Here is a 23,529-nt window from a genome sequence, read left to right as displayed (position 1 = left end):
GGACAGGAAATCAGAGGCTGCAGTGTCTGGTGCTAAATAAAAAGTGAGATAAAGCTACTCACTCCCCACCCACCCCACCCACCCCCCCCCCAGTAAATTTGATCTAAATGTGGCAGAGAATCTCACCCTCTTCCAGTCTGGAATATGTTCTTAGAACTGAAATACTTTCCCCTAAATAAGAAACTGGTACTTTACGTTGGAGCCCAAAGGAGTATTTATTCTGGACAGGACACTCCCTATGCAAGCTCTGCCCTCTGAATCATGCCTTGTACCCAACTCTGTCCCCAGAGAAGGTATTTTGCTGGGCTAGGCCAAACTGCAAATAATCTGTCGGCTCTGGAAGACAACAGCAGCATTACAGTCTCTTTTAAGAACCTCACACAGGATTGGGAGTGAAAGGGATTTAAATTATCAGTCCATTTGTCATTGCTTCTCTTTATTCAATCCCTAGTCCAGTTTTCTCTTTGGGGTTTCCTGCTCCTTTTATCACTGCCTCCTAAGCAGGACATGAACATAGCAATGCTCAGACTGAATCTAATGTGTCAAGTTGAATAAAGTGTATTTATCTGTTCCACATAGATAGATAATGAGGAAATTAGTTATAGGCTGGAATACAGCCACAGCAGTCCCAAAGGTGTGCATGGCCACTTCCCACAGCCAGAGTCCTTCTGAGCCTACTCAGCCCAGCACCCAAGTAGGGGAGGGCAGGGAATGGGAGTTGGTAGGGTGCTGCAGGAGTCATCTGGAGCTAGAATCCACTGCGCTGCCACTGGAGAGCAGTGAGGCAATTCCAGCACTCATTACGTTTGTCCCCAGGAGGGCCGTTTAGGTGGGACAGTTACAAATTGTATTTTATAAACTATATTTCTATAAGTGGCTTTTTCACCAGCTAGGAAAATTGATTTAATAATCCTACTCCTGATTAATGGGGATGCATCCTGGCAAAGTAGAGACTGCTGTAGCTTCCGTTCTTTCTCAGAAAGGAACTAAAAGTGGTGAATTTATAAATAAAGGAGAAAATGCACACCCTTCTGAAAAATATTGATCTAGACTCTTCTTGGGTTAAGGATACCCAGAAAAATTCTCTAAAGAGTTAGCTCTTAGCCTGTGAGCTGAAGACAGCTGTAAACTGAATCCTGCTCTTTTTAATGTTAGAGAAAATTTCAGTCACTCTGATATGTAAACATCTAAGATTTACCAATGAATTTTTGCTCTCACCATCTGAGAGGGGGAAATATATCCCAGTTATAGACAGGAACCTGAGGCATATGATATATCAAATGACTTGTTCAGGGTCTCCTAGAGAGGCTCTGGAGTTGAATCTGAAGTTGTAGCCCTATGTTTCCCCTCTAGCAGGTCAAGGAAAGCCACCAGAGACAATGCAAAACATTGAATACCATATTGTGAAGGCAACAGGGACAACTGCAATTACCACTTTTCACACATCCTTACCCCTCAAAGTCAAGTATTTTGTAACAGCCTCTAAAACCAAGGTCAGTTGTATGATCATACAACTGCAATCAAGACTACCTACTTTTCTAAAAAAGCATTACAAAGTTTTCAATACATTTTTATTTCAAGAGGCTAACAAAAAATATTTTGTCTGACAAAATTCAGAGGCATAGAATTAAATCATGCTTCCTATTCTGATGCACTGTCTTATTGACATACTTCTTGTCAGGAGCCCCGCAAGTCTGTTCTTTATCACAGACACAAATCTCTTAATTTCTGTCTCCATGTCTATCTGTGAAAACAGGACTGTGAAAACAGGACCTGCCAGACTTTACAGTAAATCTATTTCATGTCTGCAGAACAGCCTGGCACAACTGGAAAGGGGGGACTGAACCATAGCCATATAAATATTTGTTTTACTAAGCTGAGGATCAGTATTCTTTCCTATACACAATTTTAGGCAGAGTAATTTGTGCTCAAGCTCTGTCAAAGAGAAAAAGTCTTCTGATATGGGGCAGTCACCTCTGCGATCATGAAGTTCAAGTATCCCTACGAGAGTAATAGATAGAAGAAACAAGGAACTCTGTGAAACAATCTGTGCCATTCCACTGCTGCCTGGCAGATCAATTATATCAAAATCATTCCCAATAGATATTGGCTTAACAAGGCTTAAATACCCCTACTGATGTTACACATTTCTAGAAGTTTAATCAACTTTACTACAAGAAAAAAAATTTCTAACATTTCACTCAGATCTCCATTGTTTCAGTTTGAACTCCCTATTTCTACTCTACCTTCAGCAGGCAGGGAAAACAATGTTTCCTTCCTCTTTGTGACAGCTTGGTACAAACCGAAAGGCTTTGTCATGCCTCATCTCAGCCTTTTCTACTTAAGGCTAAACCCAAGCTTTTCAATGGGTTTTCAAACTACCATTAATGTCATTTTTTTCCTTAATCCTACATACTTCTGTGCAGGTAATGAAGAGGGTGTGAGATTTCAGTAAATGTTATTGTTACAACAAAAAGACATCATCGGGACAGGCTAACTCAACCCCAACACAAGCTACAGGTGATGCGGGTTTACCTGAACCGTGAGCCCCCACCCCATCCATCCCAGCAGAAGTGGCACCCCCAGAGCAGCTCCCGGGGCGCTGACAGAGGGCTTTGAGGCACTCCACAGGCTCAGTCCTGCGAGCAGGCGGCAAGACGAGGAGGAAAACTCTGGCAGACACAAGAATCGCTGCTGCCGGGGGACCCAACACCGAGACCCCCCCGAGACCCGTCGCCCCCAGGCCCGCGGCCCCAAGGCACTCTGGGATAGTGGAGGGAACGCGGCGCACCATGGGGCGCTCGCTGCCGCCCGCCGGCGAGCTGCGGCCTTTCTAGCCAGTCCCTCCTGCGGCTCTATGGCTCAGGCGTCATCAGGATGACGTATGGCGTTTGGCGGGGTGGGGGAGGGGCGCCCACGCTTTACGGCAGCGCCGTGGAAAAAGCTTCTCGGCGGCCTTTTTTTTTTTTTTTTTTTTTTTTTTTTGATCGTTACGGCGGCGGCGCGCGGCGATGACGCGATAAGGGCGGGCCGGAGCTGCGTAGGGCCCTTTCCTCGCCGCCGCCGGCTCGTGCCGCCGTATCCGCCGCCATCGGGGCCGCGCCGGGGCCGCGCAGGTGAGGAGCCGCCGGGGGCGCCCTCGGGGCCGGCTCGCTGCCGTGCTGGGCCCGGGCCCGCGGGTATCGGGGCCCCCCCCGGCCCCGCCTCTGCCCCCGGTTCCGGTTGGGCCGAGGTTCCCTCCCCCCCCCCCCAGTACCCACCCCGGGAGCGAGGCCGCGGCTCCCCGCGTCGCTCCGCCTGCGGCATCGTGCGGGGCCAGTGCTGGGCCCGGGCGGTGAAGCAGGCCCCGTCCTTCCCCTCCCGGGGCACCGAGCCCTGCTCGAGAGGGGGTGGGCCGCGGCCAGCGGTGTTCGTAGCGCAGCCCTGGCCTGCAGCGGGTGTCACGGCGCTTGACAGGGCTCGCCACTTAAAAACAGAGCTTTTCTGTTTGCTTTTTTCTTTTTCTTTTTTTCTTTTTTCTTCCTCCTGAAGGTTTAAAGAATGGCCAAGTTTGTGACACCCGTGATCCAGGACAACCCCTCTGGCTGGGGCCCTTGTGCTGTGCCCGAGCAGTTCAGGGATATGCCATATCAGCCCTTCAGTAAAGGAGACCGCCTGGGAAAGGTATTAAAATCATGCCATAATGTGGAGCCAGGGAAGGTGGCAGCCTCTGTGTTAACCTGCTGAACGATCCCTGTATTCCTTCTTACATCTCACCTGTGCATCGTATTGATGTTTTGTTTTTAGAACTTCTTTACTAATTACTGTTATTGTTCTTGAAACATTCTTTGTAGTGCATCCTAATTAGCACAGTTGTGAACTATTAGTAAGGCTGGCAAGCAGAGGTGGGAACTGAAAGGATTAATTCTGGAGCATAGAACCATATTTGCTTTTGCTGCTTGAAGTCCTGCATATGTAAAATCAGAGTAGCAGGGAATGTCATGTTGCTACTCACTTATTTTGACTGTTTGTTTGTCCTTAGGTTGCAGACTGGACAGGAGCCACATATCAGGATAAGAGATATACAAGTATGTGATGTCTGGTGACTGCTCCAGTCATTTGTTTTGTGCAAAGTTTACTTCAAATGTCGTTCCTGCTCTCGTGTTTCGTACCAGCTCTAGTGGTTATCTACATACCTCAGCAAGAGCTGCTTATATTCAAAAGTGTGCCTCGCCCTTGGGAGAGCTCCGTAGGGCTCTCCCTGTCCTTAGGGTTTACTCCTGATTTTGTACTACCTCATGATGAGTGCTTTTCTTGGAGATTTGGAGGGAGAGGAAACTGTGGTGGTGTAAGGCAGACAGTCCCAACTCATGCATCAGACTTGGGGGAAGGCAGTTGGAGGGGTTTGTTCCCCCATCCCCTGATCTTTTCCTGGAAGCTTGGTAGCAAGATGCTGTGTTTTATTTTCAGACAAGTACTCTTCACAGTTTGGTGGAGGAAGCCAATATGCATATTTTCATGAGGAGGATGAGACTAGCTTCCAGTTGGTGGATACGGCACGAACACAGAAAACCGCATACCAGAGGAATCGTATGCGATTTGCACAGGTAACACCTGTTTTCTGAAACTCCCGAAGGAGAGCTTGAGTGGTAGACAATAATTTTATAACTGAAATGTCTTTTTTTTTTTTTCCTCCTTCCCCTGTCCCCTTTTCACAGAGGAACCTTCGGAGAGACAAGGACCGTCGGAACATGCTGCAGTTCAGTATGCAGACGCTGCCAAAGAGTGCCAAGCAGAAGGAGAGGTGAGTGCCTCAGATATGAATATACTGTACTTGTACAAAGTGTGTCAACAAGCTTTTGATAAATTGGTTAAGTTACTGCGATAGAAACCACTAGAGCTAACAGTCACCAAAGAAGAACTTCAAGATACTTTCAAGTCCAGTGTTTTGCTGAAGTCACTTGTAGTTATAAGCATGGGTTTCAAACAGCTACTTAAGAATTTAGGAGAGTTTCTAAATCCAGTTCAGAAAATGACTACGGTAATTTAAAATGGAATATACCCTTTTTGGAAGCTGTATTGTAGTCTTCAGAGGAGAAAATATTTAAAGAACTGCTCAAAGTAAAGAGCAGAGCTTGTAATGCTTCAGGCATTTTGATCAACAGCAAATGTTTCAGTGGCTTGGTGCCTAAAGGCATTGTTCCTTTGGTAAATTGGAAATGTAGGAGTGGTTGTGGCATCTAGGAATCTAGAACTTGTCTTGATGGCTTTTCACATACTTGCCTTTTTAGAGACCGTTTGCGTCTACAGAAGAAGTTTCAGAAACAGTTTGGAGTGAGGCAGAAATGGGACCAAAAATCACAGGTAAACTAGCTTTCTGACCCCTATGATTGTTTAGCTTTCTGTCTGCTTTCATGAGGCAACTTCTCTTTCACAAATCCTGATGTGCTGTGTCTCTGTCTCTTTGTCTGTCTACCCTCTCGCTGCACAGCAGAAGCCTCGTGACTCCTCTGTTGAAGTTCGCAGTGACTGGGAGGTGAAGGAAGAGATGGACTTCCCTCGACTGATGAAGATGCGCTACCTGGAGGTGTCAGAGCCACAGGACATGTGAGTTTCAGAAACAGCTGGGTGCTTGCTTCCTGACCTGACTGGATTTTGGAAAGTAGCAGGGCAAGGGCCTCCTGGCCCATGCCCGGTGTTCCCACTGAAGTCACAAAAGCAGGAGTGTTAATGGAAAGCCTGACGGGCACCTCAATCCTGTGGTATTTATGGGTGATGTTATTTGTTGTATGGGGGTATCAATATTGCCTTGTCATATCTTTGCAGAGAGTGCTGTGGAGCCTTGGAATACTATGATAAAGCCTTTGACCGCATTACAACAAGGAATGAGAAGCTACTGAGGAGCATTAAGCGCATCTTCCATACTGTCACTACTACTGATGACCCAGTTATCCGAAAGGTGTGTTTACCATTTTGCACACTCCAGTAGTATGTTTCTCACTGCATGCTGTTAGAGGCCTGTTGTCACAGTTGGACCAAATTTAAGGGTCTGCAAGTAGAGACATGTCTCTGAGTAAGAAAAGAGATGGGCAGAAAAACTGCAGATCTCTATGCTTACAGGAAAGAGCTTTAGCTGGTAACCATTAGTTTTCTTAGATCCAAAGCAGAGATAGATTAATGCAAAATTAGGAATATTGGCCAAGGAAAAGCTATAATTCTGGAAAGGTAGGCAGACTAGTACTTGAGCCATACTGGAAGAGAAACATCCAGGTTAGAGGTCTGGTTCTTGAAGTTTCTGCTCTTGGAGAAGACAGAAGTTTGGAGATTTCTCCTTACAACACTACCAGCAATGAGGAACTTTTCTCAGCCAGCTCACTTCTTGTAATACCTTCCTTTTACCTTGTTGCAGCAGGAGTCAACCTGGGTTGCTAGGCAGTTCTTCATGCTTTGTCTAGTAATCTGCTTCTGAGAGTGGGGGAAGAAATTCGGTCTGGTTTGCTAACACTACTGAATTTGGTTGGAAAGGGAAAGGATGTATGTTCACATTGCTGAAACACACTTTTCTCCTCCTTCCCTTTCTGTAGCTGGCAAAGACCCAAGGAAATGTGTTTGCCACAGATGCCATCCTGGCCACACTGATGAGTTGCACTCGCTCTGTGTATTCCTGGGACATCATTGTCCAGAGAGTTGGATCCAAGCTCTTCTTTGACAAGAGGGACAATTCTGATTTTGGTGAGCTTATTTTATTTATTTATTTTTGAATTTATTCTATGTCTCAGTGTCCAGGTTATAGTTGGAACAGTGTGACTGCTGCAGTACAGTTACTAGCTGTGAAGGGTAACTTCAACATTGATCTGTTTCAGCATGGGGCTAGAAGCTCCTTGAAGGAGTCATAGTTACTCTTCTGGTATAACCACTTGTGACTTGTTCTTTTCTCAGACCTACTGACAGTGAGTGAAACAGCTAATGAACCACCACAGGAAGAGGGCAACTCATTTAATTCTCCACGCAACCTTGCCATGGAGGCTACCTACATCAACCATAACTTCTCCCAACAGTGTCTGAGGATGGTACGGTCAAACAGCCCTGGGTAGTAGGGTCTGTGTTTTGGAGAGTCTCAAGGAGAGATTTTATTAAGGATTTATTAATACAGTTTGTTCAGCACAAAAACATTTTATTTGACAAAGATACTTCACACTAATATTGTTTGAGTTTTGAAAGAGGTGGGATGGGTCAGCAGTGTGCTTTTTATAGAAAATTTTTCACTTTATTTCACAAATGGGAAATTCCACTCCCATTGGTGAAGCAGGCAGGCTTCTGAGTATGCATAGCAAAGCTGAAGTGCCAATGGAAATAATGCTTATAGCTAAGTGGCTAAGGTGGAGAAGAGGTTTCTTATTAGCTGTCTTAATTTTCTAAGCTCTTTCTATGTAAAAGAGATTCGTTATTCTTGCTGTAAGAGAGCATTTGTCTTATAGAGGTAGTTCCTTTGTTTTTTTCCTGATGTGCCCTTCTTTTTTTTCCTCTGCAGGGAAAGGAAAAATACAAGTTTCCCAACCCAAACCCCTTTGTGGAGGATGACATGGATAAAAATGAAGTAGCCTCTGTTGCGTACAGGTACATTGCTCTATCTCTGATGCCTAGGTTTGGCAAGGGTGCAGGCTATTGGTGTGATTTGCAGGCAAAACTTGTCAGTAGTAGTGCTGTAGCTTTACTGTGAGAGGGATGCCTGGACTTCCTCACAGTGGACAGATGGAGGGTGAAAGAACTTTGCTGAGTACTTGCATAGCTCTAAAAGAGGGCAAGGGTCAGGAATAACCAACTGGAGTGTTTGTTTGCAGATACCGAAGGTGGAAGCTGGGAGATGATATAGATCTCATTGTCCGCTGTGAACACGATGGAGTGATGACGGGAGCTAATGGAGAGGTGTCATTCATCAACATCAAAACACTGAACGAATGGGATTCCAGGGTGAGGAAGAACAAGATCCCAAAGCTAGCTCTTACTGCTTCACTGCTGCCTGACATACCAGGTATAGCAGGCAAGATGAGACAAACATCTGATGGTGTCCCCTTGGTTATTACGTTCCATCAAAGGAACGTAACTTTGGTGGACAAGCAGTGCTGGTAGTCTCTCCCCCAGAAACAAGGTAGCTGGTTGGAACCCTCTTCTGTTCCTGTGTTTTTTGCAATAGCAAGTCTGTTCAAATGCTTCCCTCGTGAACTCTTCCCTCTCAGATTTTTCCCTTCCTAACTAGTTCTACGTCTGTTGGCCATACATGCTGTTCTCATTTCTCCCTTTCCCCTGTGCAAGGGATTTAAGTTACTGTCTGGATTCTCTTGTTATGCTGTCAAAGGGTAGACAAAAAACTTTCCTGCATCATGTCAAGATGGCTGAAGAGATGACTGATTCTGGCTTGTTAGACTGACCCTGGTTTTGATTTTCCTCTCAGTATTGCAATGGAGTAGACTGGCGCCAGAAGCTTGATTCTCAGAGAGGAGCCGTGATTGCCACAGAGTTGAAAAACAACAGCTACAAATTAGCCCGTTGGACATGTTGTGCGCTGCTGGCTGGATCAGAATATCTTAAACTCGGGTAAGACAGGATTTTAACAACAAACATCTTTTGGGTGCGTTTTCCATTGTTTTAACACAGTATTTGTCAAACCATTTGTAGAATGTGAGCAATTGTAGAACTGCCTCACATTTGGAGTGTGCAGAGAGAGCCTGCAGTGAGTGTTGTCAGTGGTGACCCTGGCCTTTGTGTAAGCTGCTTCCCCTCAGCATCTGATTGATGTGCCACCCATTGTGAGTGACCTTGAGAGACCTCACACAAGTGAGAGGCAGGCGGCCTGTGCAGTTCTTGACAACTTCTTCACTTCTGAGATTGCCAACAAGGGAAATAAATCCAAAGACTGTGCTACCTGTCAGGAATTTGATTGAGATCCTTAGTGCATCATTACTGAGAAATTGAGCTGTGGCAGTACCTCCCTTCCACCAATTTAGAATCAGCTTAGAATCAGTGAGTCTGTGTCCCATTATTGATGGCCTGAATGAGCTGCTTTGTGTGCTAGCTTCTTCCAGGCATGCAGTTTCCCAGGTGTCTCAGTCAGAGTAGATTTTCTGTGGTTCCTTTGCACAGCACCAGCACAGAGCAGATGTGAGTCCCTTAGCTAGGACTCATTGGTAGATATCAAAACAGATGAAGTGGCTGCTGCACTGTTTATTTTGCCTCTGTTGAAGTGTTACCAGATTGTTACTGCAATACATGTTTTTTTTTATATACATTTATTTATTTATTTTTGGTTGGGGCTAGTGAGAAGCATTTGCTAATTCAATTCTGGTGGCTCTGCAGTTCTTCTGGATTCCATCCTTGTGATATGGGACTGATTCAGTCGCATCTGTTGAGTCCAAACTCCCTGCTAATCATGCTACTGCAAAATTTTTATTTGTGGAACTAATTCTTCTGTCTTCTGATCTGAGGTAGTGGAAGGATTTCAGGTACATTACTGACAGACGTGGAAACAGCTTGTAGCCAGGAGATCCTGTCAGGTTTCAGTATTGCAGTGTAAGGATGGTTCTTGCTGCTCAACGCAGAAATAATCACACTGCTTCTCTTGGTGGTGTTCTTACATTGGATGGGCTGAGTCTCCTAATATTCCTTTGCTTTCTTGTCCTGCTAGGTATGTATCTCGTTACCATGTGAAGGACTCTGCCCGACATGTGATCCTGGGCACGCAGCAGTTCAAGCCAAATGAGTTTGCCAGCCAGATTAATCTGAGTATAGAGAATGCCTGGGGCATCCTGCGATGTGTCATTGACATCTGCATGAAACTAGATGAGGGAAAGTACCTCATCCTCAAAGACCCCAACAAGCAAGTGATCCGTATCTACAGCTTGCCTGATGGCACCTTCAGCTCTGATGAAGATGAGGAAGATGAAGAGGAAGAGGAGGAAGAGGAAGGTTTGTAGTGTGCTTGATAGTTACTTTCCAGTGATTTGACTGATCTGGATGAAAAGGGTAATATAAGGTTAAAATTAGATCTAAGGATTAGATCTGACTAGTATAATGAACGTCCTCAGGGCCACACATCTGTCAAGTTAGTGATGGAGATGATGTATGTTAATGACATTCAGAAAATACTAAAGTGGAAGGACCAAGAAGGTAAGTAAAAAGAGCTGAGAGTTAGTACAGATGTTGTGCCTCTGTGTGGGTACTAAGGACTGTTTTTGTTTTGTTTTTTTTCTTTCTTTCTTTTAAGGGGGTGGGGAGAAGGGACAGGTCCAGAGCACTGACTAGGAAAATGGAACTTGCCAAGGAGTGCTTCTTTAAATGTTGCCAGGATTTGATGTGTGGTGCTCATTAATTTCAGTCAGTAGTGGATGCTGACTGCTGCTGACATCAGGATATTTTTTACTACAGTTCTAGAAATGGGAATGAATACCAAAAAAAAAGCATTAAAAATGTGCTACTACTTACCATGAGTGAGACAATTCAATGAATGTTTCTTTTAAGTGAATATCAAGAAGTTGGGGGATCCCTAGTCTGAAAGCCTGAGAGTTTGGGAGGAGAAGTCCTAATGTCTAACTGGACAGCTGCTATCTTGCCCTTTGTCTAAAACAATTTATGATGCCTGGTATATGCAGTTTAGGTGCTTTCTGTTCACTGTGGGAAGCCATTTGGCTTGGAACTCTTGCTCCTGTGATGTGGAAAAATACCTTACTTTTTTGTGTGTGTGTGTGTGTGTGCGCACTGTAAAGTTAGGCTAGCTATTCCTTTTTATTATGGAAATTTTAAAGTTGCTGCATAATTTGCTCAAGAATGTAAATTGCCTAACTCCAAATTACATGTATGTGGCCTTGACTAATAAACAGCTTTGCACTGGCTGAGGAGGCCAGGCAAGTTGAGGGGGGATGACTTGCCTTTAAATGTCTGACTTCTCTTTTTGTTCTTGTTCTCTGTGGCATTTTCTTGAGCAAAGGAAGAGGGTGGGAGGGAGAGGTGTTTTTTCTCTTCTCTCCCAGCTGCACTTGTTCCATTATTGTTCTTCTTCTCTTTTTCAGAGGAAGAGAGCTGAACCCTGTGGTTGGATAATGGGGGTTGCAATGTGACCCAGACAGTCATCCCTCTCCTGTGCTGTTGATGGGTGGGATCATGGGTCAATCTTTGCACCATGCTGTTCTGGAGATCTGGAAGGAAAAAAAAAAAAAAAAGAAAAACAGAATAAAGTTACTTTGTTCTGTTAAAATGTGTTCTGTGTTCTATGATGAAATTTACTGTGAAAGAATGAAAGGAACATAATGGGAAATTTTGGAGTGAAAATAACCATGTGGAACAAAAAGAGAAATTATATGAACTGAATGGCTGGCTTTATGTGTATTGTCTGGCAGCTGTGCTGTCCCTTTTCCCACATACTCCCTTGCAGTAAAGAAGGGGGAGTTAAGGATTTTTTTCTTCCTCTCATTTTTTGAAGGGCAATCTTGTTGCTGAAGCTGGAGCCAGCACAAGCCGCCCTTCGTACCTGTGCATGCCAAAATCTGGGGCTTCTTCCCTCGAGGTGCTTCCCGCTGCGGGTGCCGCTGGAGGGGAGGGGGAGGGCTCCTGGCCCTTTAAGTGCCCCCGCTCTGGACACGTGATACGCGTGCGGCGGCGCCACGCAGCCGGCGGTGGGAAGCGGCTGCGGCGTCATGTGACCCGGCTGGGAGGGGGGCGGGGCCGTTATGCGAGGGGCGCGGCACTCGTCCGGCTGCTGGCGGGGCGTGCGCCTCCCGCGGAGGGCGGGCGGGCGTTCTGACCACCTCTCGCTCGTTGGTGGCGTACGCTCTGCCCGGTGGAGGAGGACCGGAGCGGCCGGAACTCTATGGTGCAGGTGTGGTTGCTGATGGGACCGGCCTGATCGATTCGCGGCGGCCCGGCGCGCCAGGTGCGTCACTACATCACGTGCGGCGCTCGCGGGCGCCGGCCACGCCCCTGTCTCTATTGGGCGGAGGTGGGGGGGGGGTCGTTGGGGCCAAGCCCTGTTCCCATTGGCTGGGGAGGGAGGGCAATGTGCGTTCTCCCCCAATGGGAAGGGGTGGAGAGCACAGGGGGCCCCTCCTCCCTATTGGCGGGCCAGCTAGTGCCTTCTTTTCCCATTGGCTGACAGGGAGTGGGGGAAATGAGGAGTTTGCACCCCATTAGCTGGAGACAGCTGCTCCCTCTTTCCTGTTGGCTGCAGTGAAGCAAGGGGGCTAAGGAGGGGCTTCACCCATTGACTCCAGCATTCACACTCCATTTGCTGTTGGCTGGGGCAGCAGGGGGCTCAGTGTGCCCATTGGCTGGAAGACCCAGGCTCCTTTTAGCCATTGGCTGACATGGAATTGGGGGGCAGGAGAGGGGGGGTGGGGTCATCATGCAACACCACTCATTGGTTGGGGCAGCCAGGCCCATTTCCCATTGGTTGGCAGGGAGAAGGGGGTTGTGGTGTGGTGCCACCCATTGGCTGGAGAATCCAGACCCTCTTTGCCATTGGCTGGCAGGGAGAGGGGCCAGGCCCTGCTCCTGGTGCCCTGGGGCCTTGCCTCCTCCCATCAGCAGTGCTCTTCTGGTGGGGCAAGGCTGTGAGGGCAGCGGTGCCCCTGGAATGGGAATGGGAATGGGAATGGGGATGGGGATGGGAATGGGGATGGGGATGGGGCCAGGCACTGCCAGTCACATGCCAGGTGCTGCTGGGACCCTGCGCAGGGGGAGCTGGGTGCTGGAGCAGTTCCTGCCCCCAGTGACTCGCCTCTGGGGTTTTCTCCAACAGAGCTGGCTTTGCCATTCCCGCCATGGCCCGGGCAGTTTGGGGGACGCTCCTGAGGCTCACCTTGTGCACAGGCGCTGTCTGCACCACTGCTTTTCTCTACCACGACTACTGCGTCATCGGGGCTGGCCCGTCAGGCTTGCAGATAGCCTATTTCCTCCAGCAAGCCGGCAGGGACTACGTAGTCTTTGAGCGCAGCCACGCTCCCGGCAGCTTCTTCACCCTGTATCCTCGCCATCGCAAGCTCATCAGCATCAATAAGCAATATACGGGCAAATCCAACAGCGAGTTCAACCTTCGCCACGACTGGAACTCGCTCCTCAGCCACGACCACCGGCTGCTTTTCCGACACTACTCCCACGACTTCTTCCCCGATGCCGACACGATGGTGCGCTATCTGGAAGACTTTGCTTCCCTGCTGAAGCTGCAGGTCCAGTACAACACGGCCATTGTCCACGTCACGCTAGACAGAGATCAGCAGGCCTGGAACGGCCACTACTTCATCCTGATGGACCAGAACAGACAGAACTACAAATGCAGGTAACGGGCAAACTGAGGACTATCTGTACAGCTCTCCACGAGTGTATTTAGAGTCACAGAATCACAGAATCAGTTAGGTTGGAAAAAAACCCGTAAAGGTCATTTTGTTCTCTTGCTCAAAGCAGGGCCAACTACATCAGGTTGCTCAGAGCCTTGTCCAGTCAAGGTTTGAATATCTCCAAGGATGGAGATTTCATAGCCTTTCAGAGCTGTACAAAGGTTTATCTGCCATCCTGGCAAAAAAATTTTGCAATGATCAGTGGGGCAGATGGGTAAAAAAACTGCTCCTGGGAAAGTGTTGCCTTTCATGAGCAATAAGGAGCTGTCAGAGGAGAAGTCTGCATTGCTGAACTGCAGCTGGTTCGGTCTGTGGTAGCACCTCGCATTCCACAGCTCACAGACCTGTCTCGCTGCCTGTGGTTTTCACCACCAAAATTTCCATGCCGTATATGTAAGCTTGAAATCGCTTCTTCTATCACAAGATACTTGCTTTCAGTGAAAAAATAACTCAGCTGTACTCGCCTTAGCCACTACTGCCTTTATTACAAACTTGTGTCACAGAATCACACAGAATCACAGAATGGCTGAGGTTGGAAAGGACCTCTGGAGATTGTCTGAGTCCAACCCCCCCTGCACAAGCAGGGTCACCTAGAGCATGTTGCACAGGATCATATCCAGGCGGTTTTTGAATATTTCCAGAGAAGGAGACTCCACAGCCTCTCTGGGCTCTGTAGCCCTCACAGTAAAATGTGTCAATCAGTACAGTGACAGCCCACCTCAGTTAACCCACATGTGTTTAAAAAAATCAGTATTTAAAATATGCCCCAGCAAGCTCAAGCTCTTTGGTAGCATGGAACGAGCAGGAGAGACAGAAGGGAATCAGGGAAAAGGGGGGCTGTTGTGAAAGAGGGAGCAGACTATGAGAAAACACAGTCGAGGTTACTTGCAGGACAGATCTCTGAATTACCCTTCCTCTTGTCATACTCCGCACATGCATATCCTGTACTGCTACTGAATTACATTGTTATAAATAATCTAGAAGCATATGGAGCTTCTATGTGAGCTCACATATTCCATATGTGAGCATATGGAATATATTTCTCAATTCTTGTGAGAATCTCAGATCTAGAACAGCAGGTCATGCTGGCTGTCACTTGGAGGTACACTGGCTGGCAAGCATGGAAGGACAGACATGTAATATGGGACTCCACACATCATGAATGAGTTACTCTCAGGAGCTGTATGAACGAGGCTGGAACAGTAGACAGTGCTGCTAGCCTGAGCTGATATTTCCTTCTATGTCATAAAAATTCCCCTAAAATTTACATAGAAGTTCCTACAGTGAGATATTAAAAAGATTACCATACTTTTAGTGTTAGTGATTAGTATTAATTCTGATAACATATATTTTATGAGTAGTACTTAAGTTTTAAAATACTGAAACCATTTTCTATCCTACTTTAAAATTACTTGTGTTCCACTACTAAAAGGCAATGCAAATTTTAAATCGAAGTAATTTTTTATGCAGCATATAATCAACCTATGAAACATGTTGGTATTGTAATATATATTGTCCGTGAGTATGTATGAGCAATACATGCACATTTACAAACAACTAAGGGAGACTTAGGAAAAGAGTGGAGATTATATGCGCAGCCTATGCATGGACTTTTGCTAAAATTACATTACTAGTCTTCATTGGCTTAGTGATAGGGAAAATAGGAGTAGGTCATTAACTGAAGCTGGGGAGAGGTTTCTGTCCAAACCAGAGCACCAATTGCACTAAGCAGCTGATTCACTGTGGCTGGAGGTGGCACATTACAATGGTCTTTTGCAATGGGAGGAGGGAGGAGTGATGAGATGGAAAGATGGTCTGATTCCTGTATGCCCTAATGCTATCTGTGGTTTTGCAGCTCTTTGTTGGTAGCCACTGGTACGTGGGTCCCCAACGTGGTAAACTTTCCTGGCTCAGAATATGTAGAGGGTTATGAGACTGTGTCCATCAATCCAGAGGATTTTGCTGGCCAAACTGTGTTGATCCTGGGCCGAGGGAACTCTGCCTTTGAGACAGCAGAGAACATTCTGGGCGTCACTAATTTTATCCACATGGTGAGCCGATCCCGTGTTCGTCTCTCTTGGGCCACCCACTACGTTGGAGACCTGAGGTAGGAAACTGTTCTTCCTCTTTTTAATGCAGCTGGAGTATTAACAAAGGAGAATCACTTCTTGCCCAGGAGACTAGTTGGACTGGCACACCAGGCACTGTGGTTCTGGGGGTCACTAAGGAAACACGAGGCCTTTTATGTTTAGGTCCTTGGTTTAGTACCAGTCCAGGTTTGCAGGTGCTGCACATAGGAACTTTCTGAGAGCTCTTCACTGGTCTGTGTGAAACACAGAGATGTTCCCGCAGAAGTGTATCATAAAAAGTGCTAGCTCCCAAGTTGTTCCTTTGCAAGGGCAGCACAGTGATCAGGGTACAAGTCTGGGGTCAGCAGATCCACATCTGGCTACTTGCTCTGCCACAGACTTCCTAGGTGACAGTGAGCACACTACTTAGGCTCTCTGTGCTTCTCTGCCCCATCTTTCAGATGAAGCTAATAGCATTCCTGCACCTTGCAGGAATGCTGTGAAAATTAATGCATTAATGACTGTTCAAGAATGGGGCCAGATAAGAGGTTGGGCTCCCCTTTTATTTCTGCTAGGTGCACAGGGGACGACCCTGATGAGTTACAGGAGTGGTGCCTAGCACTGCCTGTCCGCGTATGTTACCAGCGCTGTTCCCATTAGCCCTGAGGCACTAGGGATAACTTTTACACTGAAGAGGAGTGTGGGATCCTGGGTAAACTTGTCCAGTCTCCAGGAGCTGGGATGAACCCTGGATCCCACCTCTTCTCCCTTCTTGTAGCGCTTCTTACATTCCCCTTCATTCGTAGAGCAATTAACAATGGCCTGCTGGATACATACCAGCTGAAATCTCTTGATGGGCTTTTGGAGGGCGACCTAGAAGATCTGGCTATTGTCAAGGACAAGAAAGGGAAGTTGCACATCACGCTCCGGTTCTACCTGGAGAACAGGAACACCAGCGCAGGCATTGACTCCATCACCCTCCCGCAGGACGAACTGGATAATTTTGCCACCCGTGCACCTTATGACCGTGTCATTCGCTGTCTGGGCTGGAAATTTGACTTCTCTATATACAACAGGTGAGGAAAAAACAGTATCTACAGGGAAGGAGGTATCTATAGCAATAGACTATGAAAGGCCCTACCAGAGAGGAATGGGAAGGGCAGGCAGGGTGCTCATGGTTCTTATCCTGGCAGTACTACCTGGTCCCCCATGTGCTCTGAGTCACCTGGTGCTGCACAGTCCTTTGTTCACCCTGCAGCTACGTCCATGTCCCAGTGGGAACATGTGTGCCTCTGTCCTCTGACAGACAGGCTGTAGGACTGAGCAAATGGTGTTGTTGGGACTTGGCTCATACAGAAAAGGCTTGTGCCTTTAGAACTGAAGATCTTGACTCCCCAGATCACATGGAAGTGGTTAGCTGTTTTTTGAATGAGGATGGTATGGATGCGGATCAGTACAAAAGGTTTTGTCTGCTTTTTGTCCCTGACGATGCACTCTTCACTCCATCTTAGTTTGTCTCCTACAGCTGAAAATGCTATTGCTAGTTCTGCTAGTTCTGCTAGTTCTGCTCTCTTCTAAAATTCACTGTCAGTGGCTAAGACTGTAATTTGATCTTGTCCAGAACTATCTTGAAATGAGCACACTTGGCTTCTGGAAGATACGTGTTGACTTCAAGTGCTAGGGAAAGTAATAAATCCCACTGAACCCAGTGGAGACATGAAGTTCTGTACACATCTTTCAAAGTGACTACAGTTTAACTTGTGTCTCATCAGAAATGATTTATTTTTCTATCCCTCTCCCTCCTGACAGCCTGCTTTTCTCTTTTGCACATTAGATCCCTTAGACTGATGCCAGGAAAAGGGAATAAAAAGAAGTATCCTCAGATCAAACCCAGTTATGAGTCTAGAGGCACTCGGGGGCTCTTTGTTCTTGGCACTGCTAGCCACTCTGTTGACTTTAGAAAATCTGCTGGGGGCTTCATCCATGGATTCCGGTATACAAGTGAGTAATGGGGTGTACAGAAAGGGCAGAGATTGGGGTTCAGCTCTAGACTTCAAAGGAAAAATTCATGGCTTACTGCTGGAAAGAGATCGCCCTTAATCTGGTGCTAGCAGCGAGAATAATAACACACAGCCAAGTTACAGCTGCATAGCAAGGTCTGAAGTGGAGGAGAGGCCATGGAAGTGATTTGGGGTCATATCTGAAGTCTTTAGTTGTCTGTCTTTGTTTTGTCTTGCGTCTCTCTTGCCCATTGTCTCCTATTTATGTAACATAATACATTTCTGTCAGCCAGATGCTCTGCCTCGTGACATGCTGTGGGTGAGAGGTCTGTTCTGTGGAGTTAAAACCTAGCAGCTTGGGCAGTAGAGAGAATTTGTGTGTTTGTGTGTATGTGCCCATCCTTTTCATTAAAGGGCTGCCCAGAAGTAATGAAATATCGATGAAGACCCCTCTCCCCCTTCCCAACCACTTAGTATTGCCTCAGCTTTCTGAGGGCCTCTCTACTACAATTAGCAGTGATCTGAGTGTGAGATTCTGAGCACAGCTGAACTGTGAAGCTTATTTATTGTGTCCTGCCAGTATCTGTGTGTGTCACAGTGGAGTGATCAAGTTTCTTAAAAGTGTAAGCCTGGATTTTTAAATAAGATGCCTTTGTTTCTCTCAATGTCTTAGCTCGTGCAGTCCACCACCTATTGGAAAACCGTCACCACAGTGTCCCCTGGCCATCCACAGTCTACCCTATTACACAGCTGACCAATTCCATCATCAAGCGGGTGAATGAGGCCTCAGGCCTCTACCAGATGTTCAGTGTCCTGGCTGACATCATACTGCTGAGAGAGTGAGTGAGTGAGTAATTATTCCCAGCACTGCACTCCATCATTTAATTCCTTTTCTTTACCATTATTTCCCACGGTGCCACATACAAATTGTTCCATTGCTGTCTAGGGACATCAGCATCATGTCGGTAGCCACCTCAAACCCTGTACCACTGCCCCAACTGATGTCGCCAAATCCCATTCTGCCAATTACTTCCCTCTCCTAAATGACTGAAATGGTCCAGAACTTCCTGCTAGGCTCAGAGGTGTAGTACCCTTTCACTGTCCCCAGGGAAAAGCTTTCCCTAAGCTGTGCTAATGTAGAGAGATATCTGGGAAATGGTCTGGGAATATAATGGAGTCTTGTAATAGTATATGCAGCTTTTGTAAGAGCTGCATCAAGTCCAGCACAGGTCTGTAATGACAAAAAATCATTATCATCTGATGGCTTTTTGGCCCTAGCCTCTGTCAGCTGAGGGAGTGCTGGATCACAGTTAGTTTTTCTCAGTCTTACAGACAGAAAAGTCTCACAGGTGTGGTTGCAACTCTTAGGAATGCTACAGCATTTGAATACCTCGAAGAATACCCAGTTGGAGTCCTGGCTGAGCTGGAAGCACAGACAGGGAGAAAAGCTCCCAGTGGACTGTTTGTCATCATTATGGAGTACGGGAGAAATTTCTCTGGGGCCGATAAAGACGTCTTCTACTACAACCGAGCTGTAGGGGAGGCACAGCATGCCTGGCAGTCCAACTTTCTGCACCCTGTTATTTACTATTACAAATGCCTCCCAACAGGTAAGTTCTCCAGCCTCTGTTTGCTAATTATCTGATATGAGCAAAATCAAGAGGGCTGAAGATACTTCAGGGCCAAAGAGGGGGTACGCAAATGCATTGCACACCTTCCTTCTCCACTTTCTTCATGTCCATCCTCTGTGACATCACTGCATGAGCTAAAGAAAAAGCTGGAAAATGGTAAGAAGTTCCCATCAGTCATACAGAAATGGAGTAGTAGGACTAGAGACCTCACATTTGAGAAGAGAGACAAACAAGGGTGCTGGGAACTTCTCCATACCCCAAAAGACTCCAGAGTCATGAGGCAGTGATGAACATTACTTCCATTTGCCTGGCACCCTGCAAAGCATGTGTATTACAGAGTCCTGGCAGTCATGGCTGGGGTGTTCAGTGTCATTGCCAAAAGGAAGCTGCTCTCTGTGGCCTGCCCAGGTCTGAGGGGTCATGTAGTGATGGAGGCAGCCAAAGGCAAGAGTTTGAAGATGAATGTTACCTCCAGCAAACAAACACACTCAGAATAAACTTCCTGGGGCAATGAGTGTGCTGAAACTTCATCTTCAGAAACATAGGGTCAGGCTCTGACCTGACTTGCTCAGAGAGCAGTGTGATGAGTAGTAGCATTAAAGCTTACACACAGTTCAGCTTGACTGGCAGTCCCTAACCAGAGGGAACCAGGCTGAAGGTACAAAACTGAAATGACAGGAAGTGCTGCAGTCAGGGAGGGATAAGGGCCAGCTGTAGAGTGGCAGGGCTGTTCAGAACGGAACTAGCAAAGGGTATTGCAAATGAAAGTAAGGTAGGGATTAGAAGGCTAAGACAAAAGCTGGAACAGCTGTCATTGCTGCTTTCCTCTCCCCAAGCCTTTTTTAATGCCATTTTGATTCTGAGAGATTCCTTTAATGTTCTCTTGGCAGAGCAGGAGATGAGACTTCGCCCCCCCAACTGGTCTCTTCCCCGCCCAGATGCCATCCATCACATTGTGGAGGATTTTCTGACAGACTGGACGGCCCCGAATGCTCACATCCTGCCACTGAGACGTTTTCTGGAGAACTGCCTCGGCACTGACCTGCGCAATTTCTTTGCAGGTAATTTGAGCAATGAGTGGAGGTGGCAGCAGGAAGAGGAGGGATGCGAGGGATGTGCAACAGGAGCAATCTCTGCTGCAAATAGCTGAGATCTCTCTGTGATGAGCTAGTGATCTCCCAGTCAGTCCCACCTCTTTGGTGTGCTCCCCAGACAGTGAGAAGTGCTGGTGTGTGTGTATGTTCCCAAATAGCTTGTGCTCTTGGTCACCACCAGAAAGAAAGTGACTGCCTGCAGCACACCCTGTTTTAGGGAAAGCTATATGAGGTTCAATTCAATCCCTTTTCTAGCTGCAGTTTTACCTCCTCTTCCATTACCTGAATGTTCCTTTGTGCTGTCGGGTACCAGTTCTGTTTTCACATATTGCTGATGGGATTGTTTTCATGCTGCTGAGTGGGAGTGGGAGTGCTGGGATATTATGCTGGAGAACTGCTCTGGGAACCTAATGCAGGAATCCCATTTGGCACCCAGAGGGAAGCAATTTTGGGCTACCAAGAAGATGACAAAGGGCTAAAAACTCAAATCCAGCTCCTTTTTCTCTCAAAGTGCAGGCTAGAGATGCCATCCTACATCTCTCAAGCTCTGCAGTATCAAGTTGGTTACTCTGCTGCCATCCAGGGCAGGGTGCCAGGTGGGAGACTCCTGTCACCTTCCCTGATCCTCCCTCCCTTTTGTTCTGAATGCATTCTCAAGCATTCATAGGAATTGTTCTCTATAGGGTATCTCTGCTGAGTCTGATTTTTGGTCCTTCCTCCTACAGAATCCTGTTTCCTGTTTGCCTTCACCCGTCAGAAGCTGCCCCCCTTCTGTCAGCAGGGATATGTAAGAATGCAAGGGCTTGTGGGGAGCAAGAGACTCCAGCGCCATGCAGTAGATGCTGGCCTGCTGGAGGATTACACTGGTGCAGACCTTACAGGTGACAGACTCCTTGGCAGCCCTGAGGGGTCACAGGACCAGTTGCTAAGAGATCACGCAATGCCAGTTCCTCCGCTGCAGCATCTTGTTAATGCCAAGGATGAACTTTAACCTTTCTCACTCCACACTGAAATCCATAGGTGCTGTTGTGACAATATTGTAACAGAGATCCACAGCAGGACTCTTCCCTTTTCCATGTACCTTTTTCATGCCCATCCCTTCCATTGATCATGAATTGCCAAAGACCTGCTAAGATCTTGCTGTTACAAAGAGGACCAATGTGCTCTGGAGGATAAGTCAGGAGCTGAAATCCAGTGATGCTGAGACTTCTGCTTTGTACTTGCAGAGTTCAAAGTTGCCTGAAGACAGTGTTTGTTTTTATCTCGCAGACCAATATCTGCAGCAATGGCCAAGTGTTCAAGAAGAGAGTGCAAGAATGCTCAGAAAACTTAAAATGTCATGTTCCTCTTCTGAGGTGACATGCTTACATTCTGCGGTAGGCCGTTGCAGACTCTCTGATTACTGGATACTGTATGCCATGCGTACTTGAAGATTTGCTTGTGTGCTGAATCCAGAAGCAGTACTCTAGGCAAACTTCACAAGCAAGATTTTTCCAGCATTTGAATGAGGGCAGTTGTGCAGCTTGAGTGGAGAGAGATGGTATTTTTTAGTTAGAGTGTAGGAAGGATAATTTGTCATTTCCCAGAGAGGACTGCAAGGTACCTTTCCCTCCACAGAGGACAAGCAGCTTGCCTAGAATGCCTAGGACATAGTGAGAGTTGTACTGAGATTGGCCCTGCTGTCCAAACATTTCTCTTCTCCCACACCAAACAACCTGAAGTGATAGCGCCTGTGTTTTATAAAGCATGATCAATATTTCTCCTATTTGCACTATGTCCCATCAAGAAAGTTTCAGGTGGGTTTTGATGTCATTAAAAAGCTCATCCTCTATTACTTTTTTTCCCCTCCAGTCACCTTGAGCTCTTACAAGTGTTGACTGGTAAGTTGTCTGCACTTTATTGCTCCCTCTTTGTCAGCCATATGTACCTGTCTGTCACTCCCTGGTGATTCTTCCCAAGGCCTCGCAGTTGTAAACCAAGAGCAGTTTTGAGCTCAACCTTACAATGTCCCTGTGATTTCTAGGAATAGAGGAGGGGCAAGAGGGAATAGGCTCTTACCCCACACACACATGCTCCAACCCCTTAGCACATAAAAGAATACCCCTTTGCGCTTGTGCTTCCTTATACCCTAGACTGGGCAGAGGCTATACCTTAATGTACCTAAAATTCACGATTCTTCAAATTTGGCTGCTGTTTCTGTGAAACCCCAGTTCATATACCTCTTCTGCTTCATGTTTGGAGAGGCTGGGGAACAGAGGTGAGTGACATGACAAAGGGGTTCTTGCTCCTATTTTGGAGTACTGGACCATGCTGGTGATGCTACTGCTACCAAGAGATCTTATGTGTTGGTATGCAGCTCTTAGCATGCTGGTAAGAAAAAATATCATGTTCTCAGTTGGTGTAGATCAGTGTCACTCCACAGACTTTACATTCCATTAGTACAGCTCCAAGGCTGCCCCAGGGAATGGCTCTCACGGCCTCTAGTTGTTCAGCTGGTGCTGCTATTTGCTGCATCTTTAGCACCATGGGCTTTCTATCTGGGGATCATCCAGGAGAGGACAAGAGCCTGTGACTGAATCAGGTTGACTGGCTGTCACCTAGAGCCTGTTTCATTCCCTGTATGTGCTGACATCAAGAGCAGCCCACTTGTACATACACACACACACCTTCTCAAAATGTTTTCTCTTCCATCCTCAAATTCCCGCAAGAGATCTGAAGACTGTAAATTCACAGTATATGTGTTGCCTTAGATTGTGATTCTGCTTAGAAAGCGACTGTCTAAAAAACGGCACCCACTTACTCTTCCAGTGTGCCCCGTGTATGTCTCCCAGGGTTGAAGCTGGTGAGTTCAGTGTTGGAGGTCCTGCTCCACTCACTTCTGTAGTGCCAGTGGATCCCCGGGAGCAGGGACGCGAGTCCTTCTGATTCGTGCATAGTTGATGAAACCTCACAGTTCCCATTTGTTCCTGGTGATCCCGACACCTGTCGGAGCTCACGGGCAGGAGCGGTGGCTCCATACTGCATTGTACTGAATGGCCATTCTGGTTACAGATGTCACAGAGGAGCAATAAACAATGCCATTTTATAGTCACTTGTCGGAGCAGGATTGCACTTGAATACTGGTGCCCCGTTTCATTCGATTGTATGTCATGTTGAAGTGAATTACTGCCTGTAGTATTTCGTTGTATTACAAATATGTTTTGTATGGTTATATTCTTCCAATGAAGTTTAAAAAAATGTTTAAAAAGTCAGCAGTCAGAGCAGCGTAGTCTGTTGTTCAACCACGACATGAGCCCTGCGCCGCCCCCGCGGGCCGGGGCCGCGCCGCGCCCACGTGCGAGGGGCTCAGGGGCAAGGGCCGCCGCGCGCCGCCG

General features: G+C 46.9%; 2 protein-coding genes across 5 annotated transcripts; both read left to right on the top strand.

Annotated features, from left to right (window-relative positions):
• The first annotated feature begins 3,016 nt into the window (after positions 1-3,016).
• Positions 3,017-11,211, top strand: EIF3D (eukaryotic translation initiation factor 3 subunit D). 2 transcript variants are annotated; one of them, XM_067309337.1, is made up of 15 exons: positions 3,017-3,116; positions 3,532-3,663; positions 4,022-4,067; positions 4,450-4,586; positions 4,698-4,783; positions 5,271-5,343; positions 5,474-5,586; positions 5,806-5,938; positions 6,564-6,711; positions 6,919-7,049; positions 7,511-7,596; positions 7,821-7,950; positions 8,432-8,574; positions 9,662-9,942; positions 11,043-11,211. In XM_067309337.1, exons 2-15 carry the CDS (start codon positions 3,541-3,543, stop codon positions 11,054-11,056), a joined length of 1,644 nt encoding a protein of 547 aa, XP_067165438.1. In that variant the 5' UTR covers positions 3,017-3,116; positions 3,532-3,540; the 3' UTR covers positions 11,057-11,211. The 2 variants fall into 2 exon arrangements, with proteins under 2 accessions (XP_067165438.1, XP_067165429.1); XM_067309328.1 differs by having other exon boundaries at positions 5,471-5,586.
• A 639-nt stretch (positions 11,212-11,850) lies between these two features.
• FOXRED2 (FAD dependent oxidoreductase domain containing 2) lies at positions 11,851-23,406 on the top strand. Of its 3 annotated transcripts, none has more exons than XM_067309287.1 (9): positions 11,851-11,902; positions 12,767-13,303; positions 15,217-15,468; positions 16,237-16,506; positions 17,265-17,431; positions 18,104-18,269; positions 18,799-19,040; positions 19,952-20,122; positions 20,881-23,406. In XM_067309287.1, exons 2-9 carry the CDS (start codon positions 12,789-12,791, stop codon positions 21,144-21,146), a joined length of 2,049 nt encoding a protein of 682 aa, XP_067165388.1. In that variant the 5' UTR covers positions 11,851-11,902; positions 12,767-12,788; the 3' UTR covers positions 21,147-23,406. The 3 variants fall into 3 exon arrangements, with proteins under 3 accessions (XP_067165388.1, XP_067165395.1, XP_013803499.1); XM_067309294.1 differs by lacking the exon at positions 11,851-11,902 and adding an exon at positions 20,667-20,751 and having other exon boundaries at positions 12,693-13,303; positions 20,881-21,123; XM_013948045.2 differs by lacking the exon at positions 11,851-11,902 and having other exon boundaries at positions 12,693-13,303.
• The last annotated feature ends 123 nt before the right edge of the window (positions 23,407-23,529 follow it).

The sequence above is a fragment of the Apteryx mantelli genome, chromosome 1 (genome assembly GCF_036417845.1).
Source record: "Apteryx mantelli isolate bAptMan1 chromosome 1, bAptMan1.hap1, whole genome shotgun sequence".
In the NCBI taxonomy this organism is placed as follows: Eukaryota; Metazoa; Chordata; class Aves; order Apterygiformes; family Apterygidae; genus Apteryx; species Apteryx mantelli.
This window is presented reverse-complemented; position numbering and strand designations above follow the sequence as displayed.

Excerpts from the sequence above, each read along its gene's own strand:
- EIF3D (XM_067309328.1), top strand. The coding sequence starts at position 3,541 with ATGGCCAAGTTTGTGACACCCGTGATCCAGGACAACCCCTCTGGCTGG. Across the intron at positions 4,784-5,270 it reads AGTGCCAAGCAGAAGGAGAG|AGACCGTTTGCGTCTACAGA; the intron begins GTGAGTGCCTCA and ends TTGCCTTTTTAG. Across the intron at positions 5,587-5,805 it reads GTGTCAGAGCCACAGGACAT|AGAGTGCTGTGGAGCCTTGG; the intron begins GTGAGTTTCAGA and ends ATATCTTTGCAG.
- FOXRED2 (XM_067309287.1), top strand. The coding sequence starts at position 12,789 with ATGGCCCGGGCAGTTTGGGGGACGCTCCTGAGGCTCACCTTGTGCACA. Across the intron at positions 15,469-16,236 it reads CACTACGTTGGAGACCTGAG|AGCAATTAACAATGGCCTGC; the intron begins GTAGGAAACTGT and ends CTTCATTCGTAG. Across the intron at positions 19,041-19,951 it reads TTACAAATGCCTCCCAACAG|AGCAGGAGATGAGACTTCGC; the intron begins GTAAGTTCTCCA and ends TTCTCTTGGCAG.